Genomic DNA, 20,646 nt, shown 5'->3' with positions numbered 1-20,646 from the left:
GGCTACGTTTACACCGTGCATTTAGGCTGCGGCTTATACAATAGACGTCCTTGTTTATCCTGTAGGTTAAACAAAGACACCTATCGTATAAGTCGCGGACTAAGCGCACGGTAGTAAACGTAGCTAATCAATGATACAATGAACAGAGTCTTATTATCATCTTAAGAAATGTCTTAAGATGATTCAGAGAGAACAAGAAAGTTAAAATAATGTCAATTCAACGTCATATTGACCGAATTATATCATTTTTTTGGTCTTAATTCGATCAATGTGACATCGTTTTGACTTTCTTGTTCTTCTTGGGGATAATATAACTTAAATCTCTTAATAAGAACTAATGATGAATATACCGATTATAAAATACCAATCTTACAATATTTATTTTATAACGATAAATGCATTTTCGTAAAACATAAAGATTACGAAAGGTGGTTTTATCGTGGCGTTATAGTGAGATTGTCTTTTGGATATATTACGATATTGGGTATATTACGACATTGGGTATATTGCGGTAATACGATCTTTCAATCGCGATTAACGTGAAATACACATTTTAAAAATAGAAAACTGGTATCGATAAGGATCGCATCACGATGCACACGGGATCGCGAGGCGTGAAAAATCTCGGCGTGATCGACCGGGTGAACGGAGTGAACAGCCGGGTCGTTTGGAATGACGAGCGATGCGATAAAATTGAAGGCACCGAGGGCAGCATGTTTCCACCACATTTGATACAGGACACAAGTAAACCCCTCTATGTGTATGCCAAGGATATTTGCAGGAAGATACCATTCCATTTTACCGAACAAGTGACCACCTACGACATACCTTCTTTAAGGTAAATAAAAAGTTAAATTTTACACTTTTATGCATCACGATTTAATTGCAAATTTTGATTGCTAAGTTATATATTCCTGAATATTTCCAATCAATCTCAGGATATTCTTTATATAAATATTTAAAAAATTTGTTCTAATTAATTTCTCTATTAAATAATATTAAATATTATTATTTAATAATAATATTATTAAATAATAATGTAATCTTCTCACATTTCGAAGCGTTTTTTTTTCTTATAAATAAATTTGTCTGAAATAATAATAATTGCATAGAAATTTCGGTCATGAGAATTTCTTTACAATTATTATTATTATTTATTTATACTTTTGAGACTTCCACAGGTACTTTCTATATAGAAGAATTCTATCTATTTCGCGGATTGTCTCCGTGTCTATATCCATTCTTAAAATACTAACGTTTCGTGAAAGTTGCAGTTCATTTTATCGGGACGAGAAGCAGCCTGATACTGCTCCTCAATAAATATAATAATAATTATTATTATTATGATTATCATTTTATTAAAGAGATTTGTTTATAAAACGAGTAATTCGAAAATGAGAAAATACATTACTATTATAGTTTTCTATTGGAAAATATAGTGAATTCATTAAAGACATGTCTCTCGAAATGTGTAATTTTCTTTCTCGTCTCAGGTATAAATTCACCCCAGATGCGTTTAATTTTTCAAATAAGCAAAATGAATGTTTCTGCCCGAAAGTACATGACAAAAGAGTCTGTCCGCCTTCAGGACTCTTTAACATGTCCGTTTGCGATCATGACACGCCCATGCTCGTGTCATTTCCGCATTTTTATGGTGCCGACAAGTCCTTGCTGGAACAAATAGATGGTTTAAATCCTCGGCAGGAAGATCATGAGAGCTACCTAGACATACATCCGGTAAGTCGATACTCAATTTTAACTATTACATTATCACAATTAAATATTTATTTAACTTACAGAAATTTAATTTAATACTGATTTATTTAATAAAAGATTACTATAATTTTGAGTATTAAAAGCACTAAATAATATAGTAGTTTTAATACGCAAAACGAACAAGTAATTACAATTAATTACTGATCCTTCGAGTACTAAATTTCTGTAAGGGTAGATAATCACGTCACGTCAATCGTTGTAATTTGAACCTTATAATTGATTTTCATTTCACGAGTTAATTTTGGGAGCTTTCTAGTAGTAGTAGAATAGAAGATCGACATAGAAATCCGTCTTTGTTCGATATTTAGTGAGAGACAAAGATAGAATGACTCTATAATAATTTGTGTCAAAGAATTGAGAAGCAATATCATACATCTTCACACATTCTTTATTACTACTTTTACAATCGAAAGCGAATAAAGATTAAACTAAAATTTCTATTTTTAGCGCATAGCAGTTCCCATGGCCGGCCGATCGAGGATACAAATGAATCTGGAGGTGCGAAGGGCAATCGGCGTGCCGTTTCTCGGGAACCTGAAAGACGGCATGATCCTTCCACTTATCTGGTTCGAAATCGGAATAGACGAACTTCCGGAACAGTTGTTGGAAATCGTCCAGAGCGCGCATTTCACAGTGGCCAACGTCGAATTGGCTTTGCAATGGGGTACTCTGATAACGATGATACTCTCCTTGAGTGCTTTGATAGCCTGTCTCTGGAAATATCGCTCGAAACAGGATATGGTTCTCCGAAGAAATTCATTCGTTTAAAACAATCTTCTTGAGATGCTCTGAACGAAATGGAAACCGCTTGAAAAATATGAACGAACGAGCGAAGACCATCGATCTATCAAAAAAAAGAAAACAAGAATTCCAAGGTAATACGGATGTCCAAAAAATATTAGAACTACATTTAGTCTAATTTTTTAGACGTTTTGAATTTTTTAAACGTTTCTGAGGTTTTCGTACTCGATTAGATGTTCGGTTAGAGACAAAAAATGCCGATAGTTTCTCGTAAAAGCACGGAGAAATGAATTTGTCAAGTAAAACTCGGTAACGTAAATAATGATTGTTGTGCAATTAGAATAATGTACGTTACTGGCAAACTATATTAATCATTTCTATATTGAGAGAGTCTGTCATTATGAAGCATAATTTCAATGCGATAATGATAATTAATAGAGTGTTCAAAAATAAAAACGGTAAAATGCTCATCCACACATATTTTGTTAACAACGTTTGTCGGTTTGACAAAACGTTTAACAAGCGAGTTTATTATGGATTTTAGGAATGATATTAATTCTATTTTTGTTTATCGCGAATAATAACGTTTTCAAAAATATGAATAAATATATTAATATTCGTTCGTAAAGTTAAAGGATATTTTTTAAAGGGCTTAAAAACAATCAACAAGCTTCGTAAAACTCCCTTTTATTCGTACGCGATCCACCGTGGAATCATTTAAGATTGCGAATAATCAATCCGGCGAGCGCCAAATCTAAGAGAATGCCGATGGACCAGTAATTCCTATGATAAGTTGACGTACCGTTGTTGCACCGTGAGAAAGTGACAGGGAGACACGCCCGCAACACGGCCAAAGCTGTGATTCAGACTTTAGTGCATCGGAAATAATGTGTAATTATGCCGACGGCGGTTGCGATCCGTTGACGGTTGTGGCATTTGCATCTCGTCGTATTATTACTTGGTGGTGTCGCCGACCGCAACGGTGAGTTACACCGCGCCGTAATGATCGACCTGTACTTAATTAAGCGGTGACGCACACGCGACGGCAGTACGTATTACATACGACCGTTCAATTAATGCTTCGTTATCTCAACGACGAGATTCGATACAGGTTTCTTTAATGTAAAATGTAAGTTTTTTGCAGAATAAGATATGTATATAAATTCACATAAAATTATTTAAACATTAAGATTCACTTTGATCAAATTTCTCTTATTTAATTAGTTATTAGATTTATTTTCAGCGGTCCAAATTCGTATCATAATTATAAGTTATAATTTATAACTTTTATCTCATTGAGGGCTCGCGAGACTCGCGGTATTTATCGATGTGCACCGCGTATCTATCTATCTTTCTCTAATTGTAATAAAGTCAAATGCAGAGAGAAAAGATTTTCTGTATGTCTCATATTGTATATATGTATGTATGTCTGATATTGTATAGAGGCACGAGCGCCGTTTATTTTTCATTTTATTACACTGATGGAAAAAGAATTTATTTTAATACGGCAGATATTTATTTTTGGCATTTACAGCTATCCCTATGACGATCTCCTACTTACCTTCGTAAGTGTTCTTGCTCCTTTTATCTCACGCTGCATTTCGAGAATTATTCTTTCGCGGGTATAATGGCTAATCATATTTATGTAAATCGTTCGGTACGCTTGATTTATCGCTGAGTCTACATGTGAGTTCACATTTTGATAACCCTAGCAACACGAGATGTGCTAAACACTTATTTCATCGGATAAACTCATTTTTGTATCAATTCAAAATGCATCGTCTGCACGCAGACATATCGTCCATCGTAGTACAGACGTAATGTAGACGATAAAAGCATAATGTGTCGCAACGCGGTATCACGCGATTGGGAGTGGAATAGAACATCAAATCAATCTCTGTGTGTCGTATCATAAAATTAATTCTATCATATATTTTCCTCATTCCTCCTGCATTTATCTTTCGGATAAGTCCCTAATCCTCTCTGTTCCTCAGACGCAAGAAGAACGAAAGGGCGAAAAAAATTCGAAAACACTTGGAAATTTCCAGGACAAAAGAGAAGAGACATATAAGAATAAGGCGTGAGCAATAAGTCAGAATTGAAGAGTTCCCATTCCTTTTTCTCTCTTTCTTTCATATCTGGAATTTAAATCAAAATATCAGATTGGTGCAAAAGATTCATATTTATAAAAATATGTGGAAAGCATAATTTCCAGAAAATTAAAACGAAATTATCATTATTAAATTCCAAAAAGAAATTTTCACTTCTTAAGGAATTTCAGCTACGTTCTTATTTAATATGAAAAGGAAACGATAAATCTTTTGCAGCAAGCTAATAGACTGTAACTCTATCTTTTTTATAGAGTTTATATACGCATGTAATTTTCGTGAGTTAGTAAAGTTGAGAAAGAGTATAGTTATCCAACTATATAACGATTACGCTGACACCAATAACCAGATTTCTCACGCTCGCGCGCAATTTGTTTGGTATCTTTTGATTTTTATCATACAAAAGTAATTTATTTATTAGGTCTAATTATGATCTACGTTTAATTAATTATTTATAATAATAATAATAATACATGTACAAACGAATAACGAGAAATAGTACAATCTTGGTAATTACAATCGATAGACGACAACGACGGCCGGGTTCTATGTACAGAAAAAGAGATTTCTGTCGTTCCGTTGTTGCTGCGTCTTAATTGCACAAACTACTCGTCGCAAACACGCTCGTGCAATCCAAATTGAAGTCGTGAACGAAGCTTGTCCTCGGAACAACGGCATGGACGGAATATCAATTTCATCTTTCATCCTTTACGTCAGTGTTCGCAGCCATAATTGCTTCGCACGATTAAACGACGATCCTTGAAGATCAATTCGATCGTGCGAAGCAAAGAGCAGCTCGTTATTAATATTAATAATCCTAATAAAAAAAACGGTGTTGCGTCATTATAAATTTTAATCGCCGAGTTTTTCGTAGCAATGACTCGACTTCAATTTCTTATTTCCGTGCAGTATCGTAAAAAAATATAGAACATTTGTCAGTTTAGTTGCCCATTCCATAATAATAATGTCAAGGTAAAATAAAATAAATCTAAATACCATATATATAAACACGAAATTCTATTTTGCGATCAATTTATCAGCTAAGAAGTCAACAGTGGACATTAAAAATCCGCGACGAAGCGCGGATCATCCGCGATGTTTTCATCGAGAAGACCTAGATTTTAAATTCGCTCACAGATATTTCTGAGTTTTCTCAACTCAAATTTTTAACTCGTTCCTTCACAAAGGAAAGATCCGTCGATTCGTCACAATAACATCTCGAGCAATAAGAGAAATAACGTCTACTCCACAGATCTCGAATTCGTCGCCGACTGTTGCTCGCGATTAATTTGTACTCGCGTGACTCAACACCGTCTGACAAAACACCATCCCGAGAAGAAACACACGTAATATAAATAAATTTAATATATCGACTGTCCGCGTGCGACCCGATAAAATTCGTGTCTCACTGGGCAGTCTCTCCTTCTTCTCTCTCCCTTCCTCCCAAACAGAACAAGTCAATGTCATTTTGACATCAAAGCGATGTTAAAATGATTCCAAAATGGATCATTAAAAGTCATTTTTCTATCATTTACGATTTGCTTTAACGTCAAAATGATATTATCATGACTTGTCCCAAACAACACGTTCAAAAAGGAGACATAAGATGTCTTAAAGACATCTTAGGTGCGTTCCGTTTTGCACTTGCAGCGCTTGTAAGCATCATTTGTTTAATATTTGCTAGACAACAAAGATGAACTGATGCTTACAGTGTGTGAACATGAAAACGAAACCCCTTGTATCTCGATTTTGGACTTTTTGTTATCTAGGGTTGTTCCGCTTTTTCTTTCTCTCTTGCGAAATTCAATGTGGAAATCCTAATCGAGATATAAAGCACATGCCCGTCGCCTATAAGATAAGTAAGATTATCGTACAAGTCCTCACGAGAGGGTACACTCGCACGCTACCCGGCGCACGACTCGTCTCGCGGGGTGGAACTCCGAGCACTCGCGCACTCGTTTCGATTCCCTCACTTGCAACCGGTTGGACTCTACTTGCTGAAAGCGGGATTCAGCTGGCCGGTCTTGGTGCTCGCGTTGTGGTTCGCCGGCAGTGGGTTGCTCAAGTGCAGCTTTTCCTGGCGTTTAGCGGCGCGCGCCAGGCACATGAGCGCGCCGAGCAGGACGATCGCACCGATCGCAGCAAGGGCGCCGGACACCGCAGCATGGGCCACCGGTGGCAGCTCCACCGCCAACTTCAGCAGGGAACGCATCTCCGGGGGTAGTTCGTCGACGCACTGCGCAATAGGAAAAAAAAACATGTTATTAATATCAGGATTGCGTTTGGCTCCGTTCAGCAGAAAAAGCTGCTTTGCAACTATTGTAAAATTCTTTTACATGATTGGTTTATACATTTAAATCTAGGGAACTAAGGGTAAGATTAATCATATTAGAGAATTTTACAATAATTTCAAAGCTGCTTTTTTGCTAAACGTATAAGCCTTTGTAAAAAAGAGAGAAATTCCTCTGCTCGATTTATCTATCCTTAAATCAAAAAAATTAAGAAAGAAAAACTAAGTAAGAGGAGCGCCATTTAAAGTCAAAGATGTTGGAATAATACATATATGTATTTAAGTAGTGTACAATTGTAATGTTAATTCAAGTAAGGCTTAAAATTCTCTCTCTCTCGGCTTTAGAAAGAGAGAGAGAGAGAGAGAATTTTAAGGCTCGCTTAAAGTCAAAGTAACATTGGCCTTTATTCCAACATCTGACTTTAACCGTAAATAGCACTTCTCTTACTTATGCCCGTTTCTACTAATATAGTTTAATCTTGGTTCGACTAATTCTTCATTTCTTTCTAGTTTCGAAAAATTAGAACTTCTAAGCATTTAATTCTAAGCAGTTAATTCTATCAATGTAAGATTAACTTTAATCTCAATTCAATTTACTGTTTACCTTCTTTTAATTTTAAGAATTAGGAAAAGATAAACAATTATAAGTTAAATCAAGATTAAAGTTAATCTTATGTGGGCCTTAGTAACTTAATCATATATTTGACGGTCTTGTGTATGTGTCTAACTTATTATTGTTAAAAAATTAACTAATTATTATTGTTAAAAAAAATTAATCTAAATAGATTGCTAAATTATATTGAAAAATTTCTCTTGTCACTATTAATTATATATTTCGGAAAAATTTTTTTTTTTAAATCGTGTTTTTCTCTGCCTTGCAACACATTTAAGCATTTAAATGTTTATAATGTCAATTTTATAATTATATAATAATTCTGCATAACGTGTTTTATCTCTCTCAATTTTAAAGGCTTTTTTTATCGTTTTGTAATATTTGAAAATATATAATTACTAATATTGTCTTGTCCATTAAAATAAAAATTAATTACTCTAGATCATTCTACTTATATATGTACATAATATATTAATGTACAAAATTAATATGGATGTATTCGTATACTAATTCCATGGATATTTCTCTCTCACTTAGAAAATATTTAAATAAGTTAAATTAAAAATACATTAAGATATAAAATTAAAAGAGGAATATTGGCTGCAATATACATTATGTATGAAGAATTTAAAAATTAAAGAACATCCAGTTTGGTCGGATATATTTTATTTGAAGTATGCTGTCGTCGGAGATGTAACCTCGAAACAAGAAGATCAATCTTGGTTTTCATGTTTGCTTTAGCGAGAACGTTTCTCAAGATGACCAAATCAAAGTTCCTCGCAGTCTCGAGTATGTGCCGTCTTGAGTACAAAGAAAATTCTCAGAGTCGGAGAATTTGTTCCCTCTCTTCTTTTTTCTTTTTCCCTCGTCGCGGCGCGGCGCGGCGCGGGGACAACGTCAAACTCTTTATTAGCAACGTCGAGACGAGTTCCATTAATATGAATCATGGGCGAAAAGCGTTCGACAATACGTTCTCCTCTACGTGCATGGTATTCAAACGCACGTCGTTGCCGAACGGCGAAACGGCGAACGGCAGGCACGTTCCCGTCATTGTCGAGGCAGAGATGAAAATTTCACCTGCATGACCGACTCGAGGATGATGGCGACAATTTGTAAGCGACGTGGTGTCCCGTTGTCAGTAATGTAGACTAAAGAGGGAATATCAGACGCATCCTTGAAAACTGAATTTGATTCTATTCGCAAAACGAGATTCCTCATAGCGTTACGCTACGATCAAAGTGGCTCGCTAAATTATTCAAGATTTGGAAGGTACATCTCTCATGCGATTGCTAATGAGTAATAATTAATGTCTCGAGTAAATCTTCCAATCTGCGTTTCTCTGTGCCGAAACGTGTTATATTTCAGTATTTTGATATTCACGAATCCTGTTTTGTGAATGAATGCGTTGTTTCTTTTCCATTTTGTCTATGACGCAAACGCGCATTAACACGCAAACTCGTCCGACGTCGTCGTCATTCGAATAGAGTGAACTACATCTGATTGCATGCAAGGCTGGGTAATCATTTAAAATGCCAAATATAAAATACTTAAAAAAATGTATTTAAAATGCAAAATGTTTTTCAAATCCACTTTATATGTAAAATGAGTAAATAGAATTTTAAATAGTTTTCAAATGCAGAATGGTTTTCCTTACATATATTTTAATATACATTTTTTTAAGTATTTTACATTTAGCATATTTTAAATAGAATTACATTTTAAATGGCATTTTAAATGTAAAAATACCCAGCCCTGCATTTTGAATGTTCATTTCGTACCATTTTTAGTCTTTTTTTTCTTGTTTCCATTCTTCCGTCGAAGTCAATGGTAAAGATTGTTTGTGCAAGGGCACAACGAGAATCTTCCTATACCTATATTTTTTAAATATATTTTTATTTTCTTTTTTTTTAGTTATTTTTATGCGTTTTACATACATGGACACTTAAAGGAGACAAGCGAGTCTCGAACATCTTCTCACTTACGTCGAAGCACTACTCTCATTAGCATAATTAACAAAATTCACACTATGTTGGCAAACTTAATAATTCATTTTCTTAATAGATAGTTTATTTATAACAATATAATTATCAACTATAAAAAAGCGGTCATCTTTACTTTTCACTCGTAGCCTAGATTTAAGATTTATAATTTAATCCATGCATGAGCTACTGTATTCATTTAGCATTTAATTATGTGTGCTGTGTAATAATTTACACTAAACACGCAATAATTTATACATAACTATTCAGCACAAATTAAAATTTTGCAGAAAACTGTCTACCGATACGTAATGCGTTTTTACAATATTATGTCGTGAGTAACGATAGATAACAATCGAAAATTCAAACAATCATTGCGAGAGATCCATTTCGTCAAGGATATTGTAATTATGAATTAATGCACATAATGCATTAATTGTCATGTGATGTTACGTATGATATATAAACAGCGTTATTATATTATATTATTAGCATTTTTATATAATTACTAAACAATTTTATATAATTACTAACACAAAATCAATGGGTCCAATCAATCCTAACAGCACAGACCTTCAGAGGACGTCCATATGTCCTTTAAACATCCTAAGGACATCCCCAGAGGCGTGTTCGAATTCCCACCCGAGTGCTCTCCGAGTGTTATGTCATCCTTGTTTAACTTTCGGTAAATAACAAGGATGGAGTGATATATAAATGGTACTCGGATAGGAATTTGAACATAGCTCAGGATGTATCCCGAAATGTGCTATTAGGATATCTAATAGAACTAATAATAGACAATAGTGCTGGATATAATTAAAAAGTTAATCATGTACTTACATCCTCAAACCACATAATGGGGAAAATAATGTCGGGGAATGAAGCGACCTGCTTAATATCTCGCACCTGGCTGACTGCGAGATTAATTTGTACCCTCGCTCGCGCCTTCATAGCCGTGCCCATTATAGGCTGCACGTCAATGTAGAGCTGATGTTTCTCGGGATCAGGCGGAGATATGCCCTTCACAGCCTCCCGTAAGGCTGGATCGGCTGGAAGAAACAATCAAATAGGTAAATAACGTGATGAAGGAACGTGATTCTAAATCACTCGACAGAACTAAGCTATTATTACTATTTCTTTCTCTCTCTCTCTCTCTCTCTCTCTCTCTCTCTCTCTCTGTCTTGTATTATCTCGTATCGCCATTAATGAGAAAACTTGTATAAATTTGCATATATACGTATAATCTGTCCTCTCTTTAATTTTCTTATATTGTTGTTTATTATCGTTTATTCGAGGAAACTCACAGTCTTAATTTTATACATATTTTGTTCTTTATCAAACTTTTGTTCTATTATACTACGTTATTATCACGTTCAAAAATTCTTTTTTACTTATTCTGTATTACTTATTCTTTATATTCTTAAAAGGTTTGTCCTGGAAATTAATAAATGCTTTCTATCTTTGTCTCTACAAAATTAAATTAGTTTATATTTATTTGACGTGAATCAGCAGAGATGTCAGTTTAACCATTAGTCTGGTTACGCTCGTGCCTTTACATAATAACGTTGCTTCGCGGTGTCAAAAGTCACCGCGTGGTACGTGCGGTTACACGTACAAAACGGACGTAATGCACCACAAGTGGCACTTCATCGTCAGTCGAGTGGTTTAAGAACCATACTTAAGACTCTTAAGGTATTTCAAAACGTATAAACAGAAAAGCAATGATATTTTAGAAATGGAATTCATCATTCTATCCGTCTTTTCCATTTAAAAAAAAAATGATCAAGACTGCGCGCGCGACTTCTCTTTGCTATTTTCGCATTTATAATTAAATGGTTTTTAAAGCAGGTGTTTATATGACCATTAAAACAAAATAACAATTGACCGTTGTACTCTTTTTTTGAATGCAGATGCAGGGGCCACTTACAAAATATTTGGTGCCGAATTCGTAGAGAAATTCGCAAGATGTCTTGTGTTATTCGAACGAAATCGAGTATCATAAAGCATTTTGTATAAGGTGACCAATTGTCCCAAATTAGAAGGAACAGTCCCAAATTTTGTCTCAAATTAAGAACATGATTATGAATTATCCCTTTTTTAAGTGCGAAAATAATAAATGTAAAATAATAAGTAAAAATAATAAAGATAAAATATAATTTTCAACTAAATTCTGTAAAGAATTTTATGATTTTTTATTTAAAAACCCAGATATTATTCATAAAATACATCAGTAGAAAAGTACAATTTTAAAAAATAAAATATATGATCTCATAACTTGATGTAATTAGTGTTATGATCTCACATATGATGTTATATATATTAATTAATTATTAGTTATTTAAATATACAATAATATAACATTGTTCATGTGTTTTATTAACAATTATAAGAAAAAGTTTATTTATAAAAATTTAATTACAACAGTATATCGATTTTTTTAAACGTCCCTCTTTCCTTTTTAAGAAGTCGATCACCTAAACTTTGTGCTGTACAAAGGAAATCGAGTATCTTGCGCATCTTATTTTACGAGAGAACGATTTCACACACGACGGTGAAACTAGACTTCTACCGGAGCGTCATTTAAAATCTGCAGCGTTGAAAGTAAAAGTTTGCGGTGCGAAAATATATGCGCGATAAATGCGAGAGAAACAGTTCGTATAATATTTCGTGGGAGAACCACGGCGGATGCCATGAAAGAGATTGTTCCTAGGAAAAATAGGTCTCATAGTAACAGACTGTTCGACCGACTCCAACTTCTAGTTGTAGTCGCGCGGAGCCGGAAGCGACGCGACAAGTAGATCTCGCTTACGAAACTAGCACGCACGTAAACGATCTTCGTTAGACAGCCTGTCGGTCGGTCGGTCGGTCGGTCGATTACCCGTTCTACGTAAAGAAAAGAAGACACGTGGGCGCAAAAGGATGAAAAATTGATCCGCTTGACAGCGACCAGGAAGTAGTGACGAGCGATCGCAGACACATGGATGAGAAGCGTTGGCGACGGGAGGAAGGAAATGCATGGTATGTTGCATATACGACGCAAATAGACTTATCGCGATAATCTGCTAAGAAAATAATTCCCAGCAAATTATGTGTTGCGCTTACGTAAGACGATACACTTTTACATACACGCAAGAGATTGATCGCGTAACGATCGACCCGAACGATGCTTAGATTCGCAGTGTCAGAGATTCATGACACGATACGTTACGTCAAGTATCGTATGATGTGTATAGCGTTCCATGAGTAGCAGAGATCGTAATTGCTCACTATAAATCCTAGGAATAATAATAATAATAATAATAATTACGGCAAAAACAAGACGCGATACTTGCTATGCGTTACTCAATCATTTCGCATCATCTTGATGTATATATCATCTAACTTTAAGATATCGCAAGTAATTCTGATAAGTACGATAATTGGCAATAAATAAAAATATCTCGCGCGCGCGTTTCGAATCTCATTACGACAGTAATTTGTAAATGAGGTTTCGTCGATGCGGCCAGAAACCGCGGGTTACGTACACTTACCAAGGTAGAAATGCGGGAAAGTGATGAGAACTGGCGAATCGTACTGGCACAGGGAGACGTTGAATGTGCCCTCCGGTGCACACGGTGGTCCAGCTGGACAGTAACACTGCTGCGACGGCATATTTTCTACCGAGGTGAAGACATTCGTCGGCGGGGCAAATCTGTAGCCAGGAACGCCTCCGGTGGCTATTACTTCGCGCTAGAAAAAAAATTTTCTTTGATGGCCAAAGTCAATACTTTATTGGAAGCATTGACTCATATTAGTAAAATTAGTACTGCCCTATTAAATAAGTAAAAGCACAACTTACACGGAAAAAAATGGTTGAATAATTTTTGTCTTACAAGACTATAGTAAAAATGTTCTGGTTATTTTTGCCAAACTTATGACAAACTTTATTTGTATCTGAATGTAAAAATATCGAGAGTTATAAGGTAAATATTACAATGATAATAAAATGCAAATGATTATTACTTTACAGAAGAGCAAGTCATACTTTATTCTCAAGATTGTAAACACGTATAAATCTTCAGACTTTAAACACTTATATTTTTTTACAGCGCAGTAAAGTAATTTTATCAGCGTTACAGCAAAAAATACTCGTTGATAAAGTAAATTTCATAATATTCAATACAGTAGCATAAAATTTATAACTTTACGTAATGTAAAAAGTACCTTACAGTATAGCTATACGACGATTCATTTTTACTAGGAAAGTAAAATGAATTTTACATAAATGGGCGCCTATCTCTGTATGGATCTTTTAATTCCATAAAATTTATTAAAATTCTAACACACATTAATTTACATTTTTCTCCGTGTGAGGTTAAAAACAAAACTAAAAACTCTAAGCGATGTGAAACGTGATTATATCAATTTTTTTATACTAAAAAATTTGATATAATCAAGATATTGGTCAAGATATTAATATTATTAATTATATATGTTATTCATTATGTTATTAAATTATATAGATAAATGATACACTATGTAAACAAAAGCAGAAATGATTTTTTTCGATAATCTCCTGCTTTCATATTTTACCACCTTGAAAAATTATTAAATCGGAGTCTGAAAAGGCTATCAAACGCCTCTGGTCGTATCAGTTGAATAATTAAGAACGACCAACAAAAAAACACAAACCTGATAAACCAGCGGCAACGTCCGACAGAGATCCTTCTCGAAGACCTTGAGCACGGTCTGCTTCGTGATATGAGGCGGGAATATACTGCCATCGGTGCCCATGATGGAGTCGCATTCTTTCGTGGTCCAGTGTCCGAGAGCGTCCTTGCCGTTCCACCTGTCCATTAATCCGAATTTGGTGATATCGGTACTGCCTGTGAACATCGTGTACAGATCCGTCCCGGTCGCGTTCTTGCCATAAAGCAGACCGAACTGATCGTACGGCAGCTTTTGTTCCTTGGGCACAACGTCCTTGGCCAGCTTGAGCAGAGGGTCATCGTAACCCCAAAGTAGCTGGTCGACCGATACCTCAACGAACGGCTTGATTTTCAGAATGTCCATGATGGACGCCATCGCCAATCGCAAGAAACGAGCGGCGTGTTTCGACTGACTGGTAGCCGATAGCATAGGAACGTTCGGCACGACCACCAAATCATCATCGGAACCGGATGACAGATCCTAACATTTTGATGAGAAAAGAAAGAAAATGAAAATCTGATCAAGTCGCGACTGATTAGTACATACGATGATTTTTCAGACTTTTATTAAACACGATAAAGTAACTGTTCCTATATTAATTTCAAACAAACAAAATTAAAACTACAATAATTCATAATTAATTTAATAATGAGCAAATTACACACTATTAGCGTGTCTTTAAGACACACTAATTTTTTATGTAAAAAAGTTCTATATAAATATTATAACTAATTACTTAATGCTTCTAGATTTCCAAAGAAAAGAATATGCAGAACGCGAATGACTCAATCGTGTACATTAAGAATTAACATACACACACATACGATAAAAATAATTAATAAAAGATATAGCGTATTATTATAGCTGATATAGCGTATTATTATATAAAATTTAAAAAAAAAAGTTACACAAAATATATAAGTCACGCGCATAGGAAAAACAACGCAATGGAATAAAAACAATTAAATAAAAAACAAAGATAATAACAGAAAAGAATACGTAATAATGCACGATAAATAAAATAATTTGCGAAAGAAACAGAGATCGTTCAGGCAAAGAATAAAAATCCACATTAATCCGCGAGCCGTTACAAAGCATCCGCATAATAAATATTTTCTTCCATAAATTTTCTCTCGAAGCAAGAACGGTCCGTGTACATATTGTTTTTCTTGTCGCCAAGTTATACGATAATACACTTGACTACGCCGTGGAAACGTTTCTCTGAAACGACGAATGTAGAAAGTCGCGGCAGTGATTTCGATGCACGAGCAAGAGTAGCCGTGCAGCCGCAAGTCGACAGAGGAAACGCGGCTATGACGGATTTAAATAAACCTGGAGGCGACGTGACGCCTTCGATTGTCATTCAACGCGGATTCACTGGTATTTTTTTTCTTAGCCGACGTTGTTCCCGTGCTTCTCGAATAAACGAACAATCAAAGATCGTGATACATCCTATGCTTTAAAGACGCGCATTGTCTTGAATACTAATCAAATGATTCTTATAAAAAGAATATCTCAGTCTCGGTCTCAGCTGTTTTAATGGACCACCTTGGAAAATGTTCGCGTGAAAAGAAAGCTAAGCATTAGATATTTACATATTTATATAAAAAGTTAAATATATATATATATATAAGAAAGTTAAATATAGGTATATGTTCATATTTTGTATAAAGCAACGATTAATTAAAAGATACACGATATAAGTTTAAAAAAATTGCAATTTCCATATGGAAAGATATAAATTTTAACAAATTATAATTTCAACGAGAAAATTAAACGTTTATTAAAAGATCAATATTGATATAGCTATCTAAGTGTAAATAAAAAACATCAAACTTTATTTAAACGAAGAGTGAGAGTTTTCAATTAACATTATTGCTGTACCATTAATTAAACAAGACTTACTGAATTAAAGATGAATGTCTTCTTGACTTTGTAGGTGACGGTTCCATTATCGTTGAATTTGATATCCACCTTCTCCCAACGTTGTTCGTAAACGTACGGACCCAGCTCCTGCAGCGCTGGTTTCTCGCCGTTGTTCAAAAATTCGTCAGCGTTCGTCACATTGTAGATGTAAACTTGCATACGTGGTACGACCGGCGGCTGCTTCCAGAATTTGTACGCGCGTCCGCCCTCTCGTATCGCAAGCTCCTTGTCCAGGATTAAGTTGATGAGATTCGGAAATAGAACCGCCAGAACGGCAGCCAGGATTATTAGCAAGACTCCGCACGAAACGGCCGCCCCTGAGGAAGAGGAAGGAAAGATGAGTCACTGCCGTTAGTTAGAAGTGCGCTTTGCTTTTTTTTTAACGCTGAACGGAATTCGCATTAAAAATTGTGAGAATTAGTAGGTTAAAATAAGTAAAAATAGAAAAGAATTCAGAATTTTCGTTATATTTGTAGCTATTGTAGTCAAAGTACAAAATTAATTTATTTCGATGTATATTGCATGAAATAAGAAAAAGTTTCTCGTTTCTGGACTCGTGATTTCATGCGGTATTGTTGAAGTAACGGCAGCCTTAACAACCGCAAAGCATTGCGTTTTAAGAATTTATTCCTGTAGTTACATATACTCGTGAAATCAATGCAAAAAGTCTAAGGAGAGCATAGAAACGGCAAAATTAATTTATTATATAATTTACAAAGATACGGAACTTCTGTTCATTTTTATTCCATTTCTGTCGGTTCTTATCATGATCCTTCATTTTTACACTTTGTATCAGAAATAGCAATTCTGGGGACCTGGAGTAATTAACGAGTAACACGATTATCTTTCGAGGTAATCATGAATGTACTTACGTCACGACCTAACGACCTTCGATCGAGGTTGTCGACCTAACGATCGACTCGATTAATAGGAGTCAAACACAAAAAGGAACAAGGACAGCTGGTTTTGAAAAAAGATGCCTTATGCGACATCTCCTTGAAACGGTCGTCTTCCTTCCCGTCGCCACACATATAATATCGCGTATTATATCCTGGATAAACTTTATGTCCCTTCTAATGACCGTATCAAACTGGATCGACGATTAGGATTAACGGTTACCTCGATTTTGTTTCAGCTAACTACACTGAAAACCCCATTTAATTGAATCAATTGATCTCTTATTTGGATATGGACAAATAAATCCTTGATTGATGCAATGAAATAATTTACTTGAAGCAAAAAGTTTGATTGTTGTTCCATTTTACTTGTTTCTGATAACATAAATAATAGGATTCTCAGTGCACGATGCAACGAGTCCATTGTGATTGGTTGAAATAGAACCGAGCAACCATCAATCGTAAGTGTCAACTCGTAGTCTAATATGAGTTTAAGAACGAAAGAATCGCTAAATGTAAACCAGTTGTAAGCATTTTGCACCTTTCTCATAAATATTTACCCTTATGTACGGTCCGTTCCTCGCGTATGTGTTGCGTGTTATTATTTATGCACTTATGCGACCGTACACTTAACGTTCTGCAGTTACTTGCGGTAAGCAAGTGTCTGGCAACCGGTTAATCAAAAAGATGTAACGCTAAATCGAGAATCGAAGATTCGGGATGAAAGACTCGTAAGAATGTAGATATTATAATATCAATTATTTCACGTTGAAGATTTAAAATTATGCGTAAAACGATGACAAGATGAAAAGTTATCAGGACCATCAGAGGAATTTTATGAGGCGTATAAATGTAAGAAATATATCTTTCCTATCTTTTTTTAATTATAAAATATATAGTATCTCTTATTATTTTTTATTTATGTCTTTAAATTTCGTATTACTTTTATTTTTAATCTGTTTAAATCAAATGTAAAATCTCTTGATATTTTAAATTAAATATATATCTTTGATTTTATCTATGTAAAATCTTTTAATATATGCGTGCCTTGATTGCACGAAGAATTAGGAAATATAAAGAATTGAGAAATTTATCCTTCTCGGCTATTTATACCAAAAAGAGTCTTAGCATGTCCAATACCTTCACCTCATTAGTCAAATCGTGAATTTTGTTTGATTCTCAAGTATCACACTTGCGGGCAATTATAACTGTTTAGCAATAAACATCTACGTACTAATACAATTTTCATGGCGAAGTCAGCCATTACATAAATTTCACGCGACGCGACGTTGTGTCCCTCACATGATTAGTTGTCATTAGATTAATGTTAAACACATATTTAATTTTCTTACCAATTTAAGTAAATTCATAAAAAATTCATTATTTCAAGAATCATTCAATATTTCTCAATATTAAATATTTCTCATTATTTAATTATTTCTTCAATATTTAATATCTCTTACTAATTTAGATAAATTTAAATAAATATTCAATATTAATAGCTATATAGGTTCTTCATTTTAATGCATTTATATAATATAACGATTTTTTGCGTAATTATCTACAATTAACAGCTGCTGTATAAATACATTAACAAATCTCATTGTTAGATCTTCATTAGATTCATAGAATGTTTACGTCCTTCGTATGATCGTCAATTGCATTGTTTGTTTTCCGAGTAGAATTATCAGCCGTACTCTTTTTTAAAAGTACATGTACATACTCTTTTTGAGGTCGTAAAGCCTCTATTTTGCAACTGCATAAGCGTAGTTGGTAAGTGGTTGTAGTTGTAAAAATTCACAGCCGAATGCGAGAAGAATATTCGACTATGATTGGCCAATTCTTACAACCACTTACAACTACGCTTACGTAATTGTAGAATAGGCTTTAAATTTCTAATCATTAATTAAAATTCTATATTTATAAAATTATATTAATAAGAATTGTCAATAAAATTATTCGTAAAATTTTTATTTCATTAAATACCTAAATTTAACGCATAAAAAATGATACACTCTCCTTCCACCCCCGAATCATCATCTTCTTTTATAAAATATTCAGTGTACTCTCTCTCTCTTTATTTTCTTGTGACTCAGATGTGGTAACCCTATTCGTGAGGCCTGCGGGTCCATTATCACGTCGATATATCGCGTTCCTTTTCGTCCCTCACAATGAAATTACAAAACCACCGCCTACGCGACATGCAAGCGGAAGAAAGCTGACCGGCGCGGGCGCCTGATACATCACGCGCGCGTACATCGGTCTCGCTTTCTAGTAGAACCGTGCAAGTCGAAGTCGCGTTCGCAGTTTCGCATCTAACGGAAGAAATGCGAGACTCTCATCCCCCCTTCTTTACCCCCGTTTGTTCTGACTTTTCTTTTCCTGCTTTTCACGCGCGCGCGAGCGTATTTACTTCACAGTCCCGCAGGATGATAATTTTTGCATGGTTGCGGTTGCATCTTTTTATATTGAAAGAAATAACGGAACCGGATGTGTTCAGATCGCAATATAAGGTGAAACCGGAAGCGTAAATAATCGTGATTCTCGAAATTTATGAAGCGATATTAATTCTCTAGACCTCAAATAATTCTGAAATGTTTTCTTATTTGCTTTTCTTGTTGAGTGTTCATCTTACATCATTTCCGACTTATCAAATGCAGACTTTAGTCATTATACCTAGTTAGAAGAATAAAAAAACTCAGCGCTTGTGAATTTTTCAACTTAATTCCTATTTTTCCAGGCAATAAAGGAAGGTCATCGATATCGACATATCACTTTGTGTTTTTAGACAATATTTCTTAAACAAAAGGTAAAAATACATCTTCACAAAACATAAATACAAACTAAAAAGTGTCTTCTATCAGATAGTATAAGCAGTTTTAATAATAAAATGTTTACAATTTTGCAATAATTAAGTTTTTCGTAAGTTATGCAAAAATGAGCGTCTGACAAAATAGGCTCCAAAACTGATATAGTAGGCAATAATGCCAACATTTCTATTCTATAAATAAAGATATATCCTATTATGTAAAGAAAACTAATTTATGAAACTATAAACATTTAAAATGACATAATATTATCAATAATACAGTCACTATTATTTTAATTACGCAATTTGCAAAAGAACACCGTAAGAATTTTCTTTTCGGATTCATAGAATTTGTTTTTAGCTGATTTGGTATAAAAATAAGCCACAAATATATGAAAATTATGAGTTTGTACTTCTTTAATTAGCTAAACAGATCACATTTTTATTAGTATTAATAAGGTGCAAAGGTTAGTTTCTAAGAAATAAGGGGATGTCGCTTTAGGAGACCTATGTCAGTATCGGTACTTTCCTCTACTTTATGATTAAAATACGTAAAAATGCGAATTGTTTTATCTTCTTCGGAATTGGATCGTGCTATCAAGTGGTAAGTATAAAGTCAAAATAAAATAAAGAAAAATGCGAATAATCATTATCGCGATGAGAAACACAAACAAACATTTTCAAAACATCTTGCGTTTTTTTTTCCTCGAGACCGTAATTCTTGCTTGCTAGCTACGTTTTGCTCGCCGTGGCGTAAACTCGAGCGAGGGAATTTCTCTTATTCCGAGGTGTTGCGACCGTGCAACCATGCGTTTTCGA

General features: G+C 34.6%; 2 protein-coding genes across 4 annotated transcripts in view; one reads left to right on the top strand and one right to left on the bottom strand.

Moving 5' to 3' along the window:
• LOC108730145 (scavenger receptor class B member 1) overlaps window positions 1–3,698 on the top strand; it is a 5,003-nt gene extending 1,305 nt beyond the window's left edge. Inside the window, exons 2-4 of the mRNA XM_018459647.1 lie at window positions 564–838; window positions 1,494–1,737; window positions 2,224–3,698. Coding sequence (XP_018315149.1) covers window positions 564–838; window positions 1,494–1,737; window positions 2,224–2,544 — 840 coding nt within the window. The 3' untranslated portion in view covers window positions 2,545–3,698. The remainder of the gene's footprint in view (window positions 1–563; window positions 839–1,493; window positions 1,738–2,223) is intronic.
• A 1,094-nt stretch (window positions 3,699–4,792) lies between these two features.
• The window catches only part of emp (epithelial membrane protein), a 45,244-nt gene continuing 29,390 nt past the window's right edge, over window positions 4,793–20,646 (bottom strand). For all 3 annotated transcript variants that reach the window (XM_018459719.1, XM_018459718.1, XM_018459720.1), the window contains 5 exons: window positions 16,102–16,439; window positions 14,179–14,676; window positions 13,038–13,236; window positions 10,348–10,556; window positions 4,793–6,861 (listed from right to left, as the gene is read on the bottom strand). In XM_018459719.1, coding sequence (XP_018315221.1) covers window positions 6,616–6,861; window positions 10,348–10,556; window positions 13,038–13,236; window positions 14,179–14,676; window positions 16,102–16,439 — 1,490 coding nt within the window. In that variant the 3' untranslated portion in view covers window positions 4,793–6,615. The remainder of the gene's footprint in view (window positions 6,862–10,347; window positions 10,557–13,037; window positions 13,237–14,178; window positions 14,677–16,101; window positions 16,440–20,646) is intronic.

The sequence above is a fragment of the Mycetomoellerius zeteki genome, unplaced genomic scaffold (assembly GCF_001594055.1).
Source record: "Mycetomoellerius zeteki isolate Tzet28-1 unplaced genomic scaffold, Tzet1.0 scaffold85, whole genome shotgun sequence".
NCBI classification, from domain to species: Eukaryota; Metazoa; Arthropoda; class Insecta; order Hymenoptera; family Formicidae; genus Mycetomoellerius; species Mycetomoellerius zeteki.
Note: the sequence above shows the minus strand (reverse complement) of the source record. Positions and strands in the feature narration are given on the sequence as shown.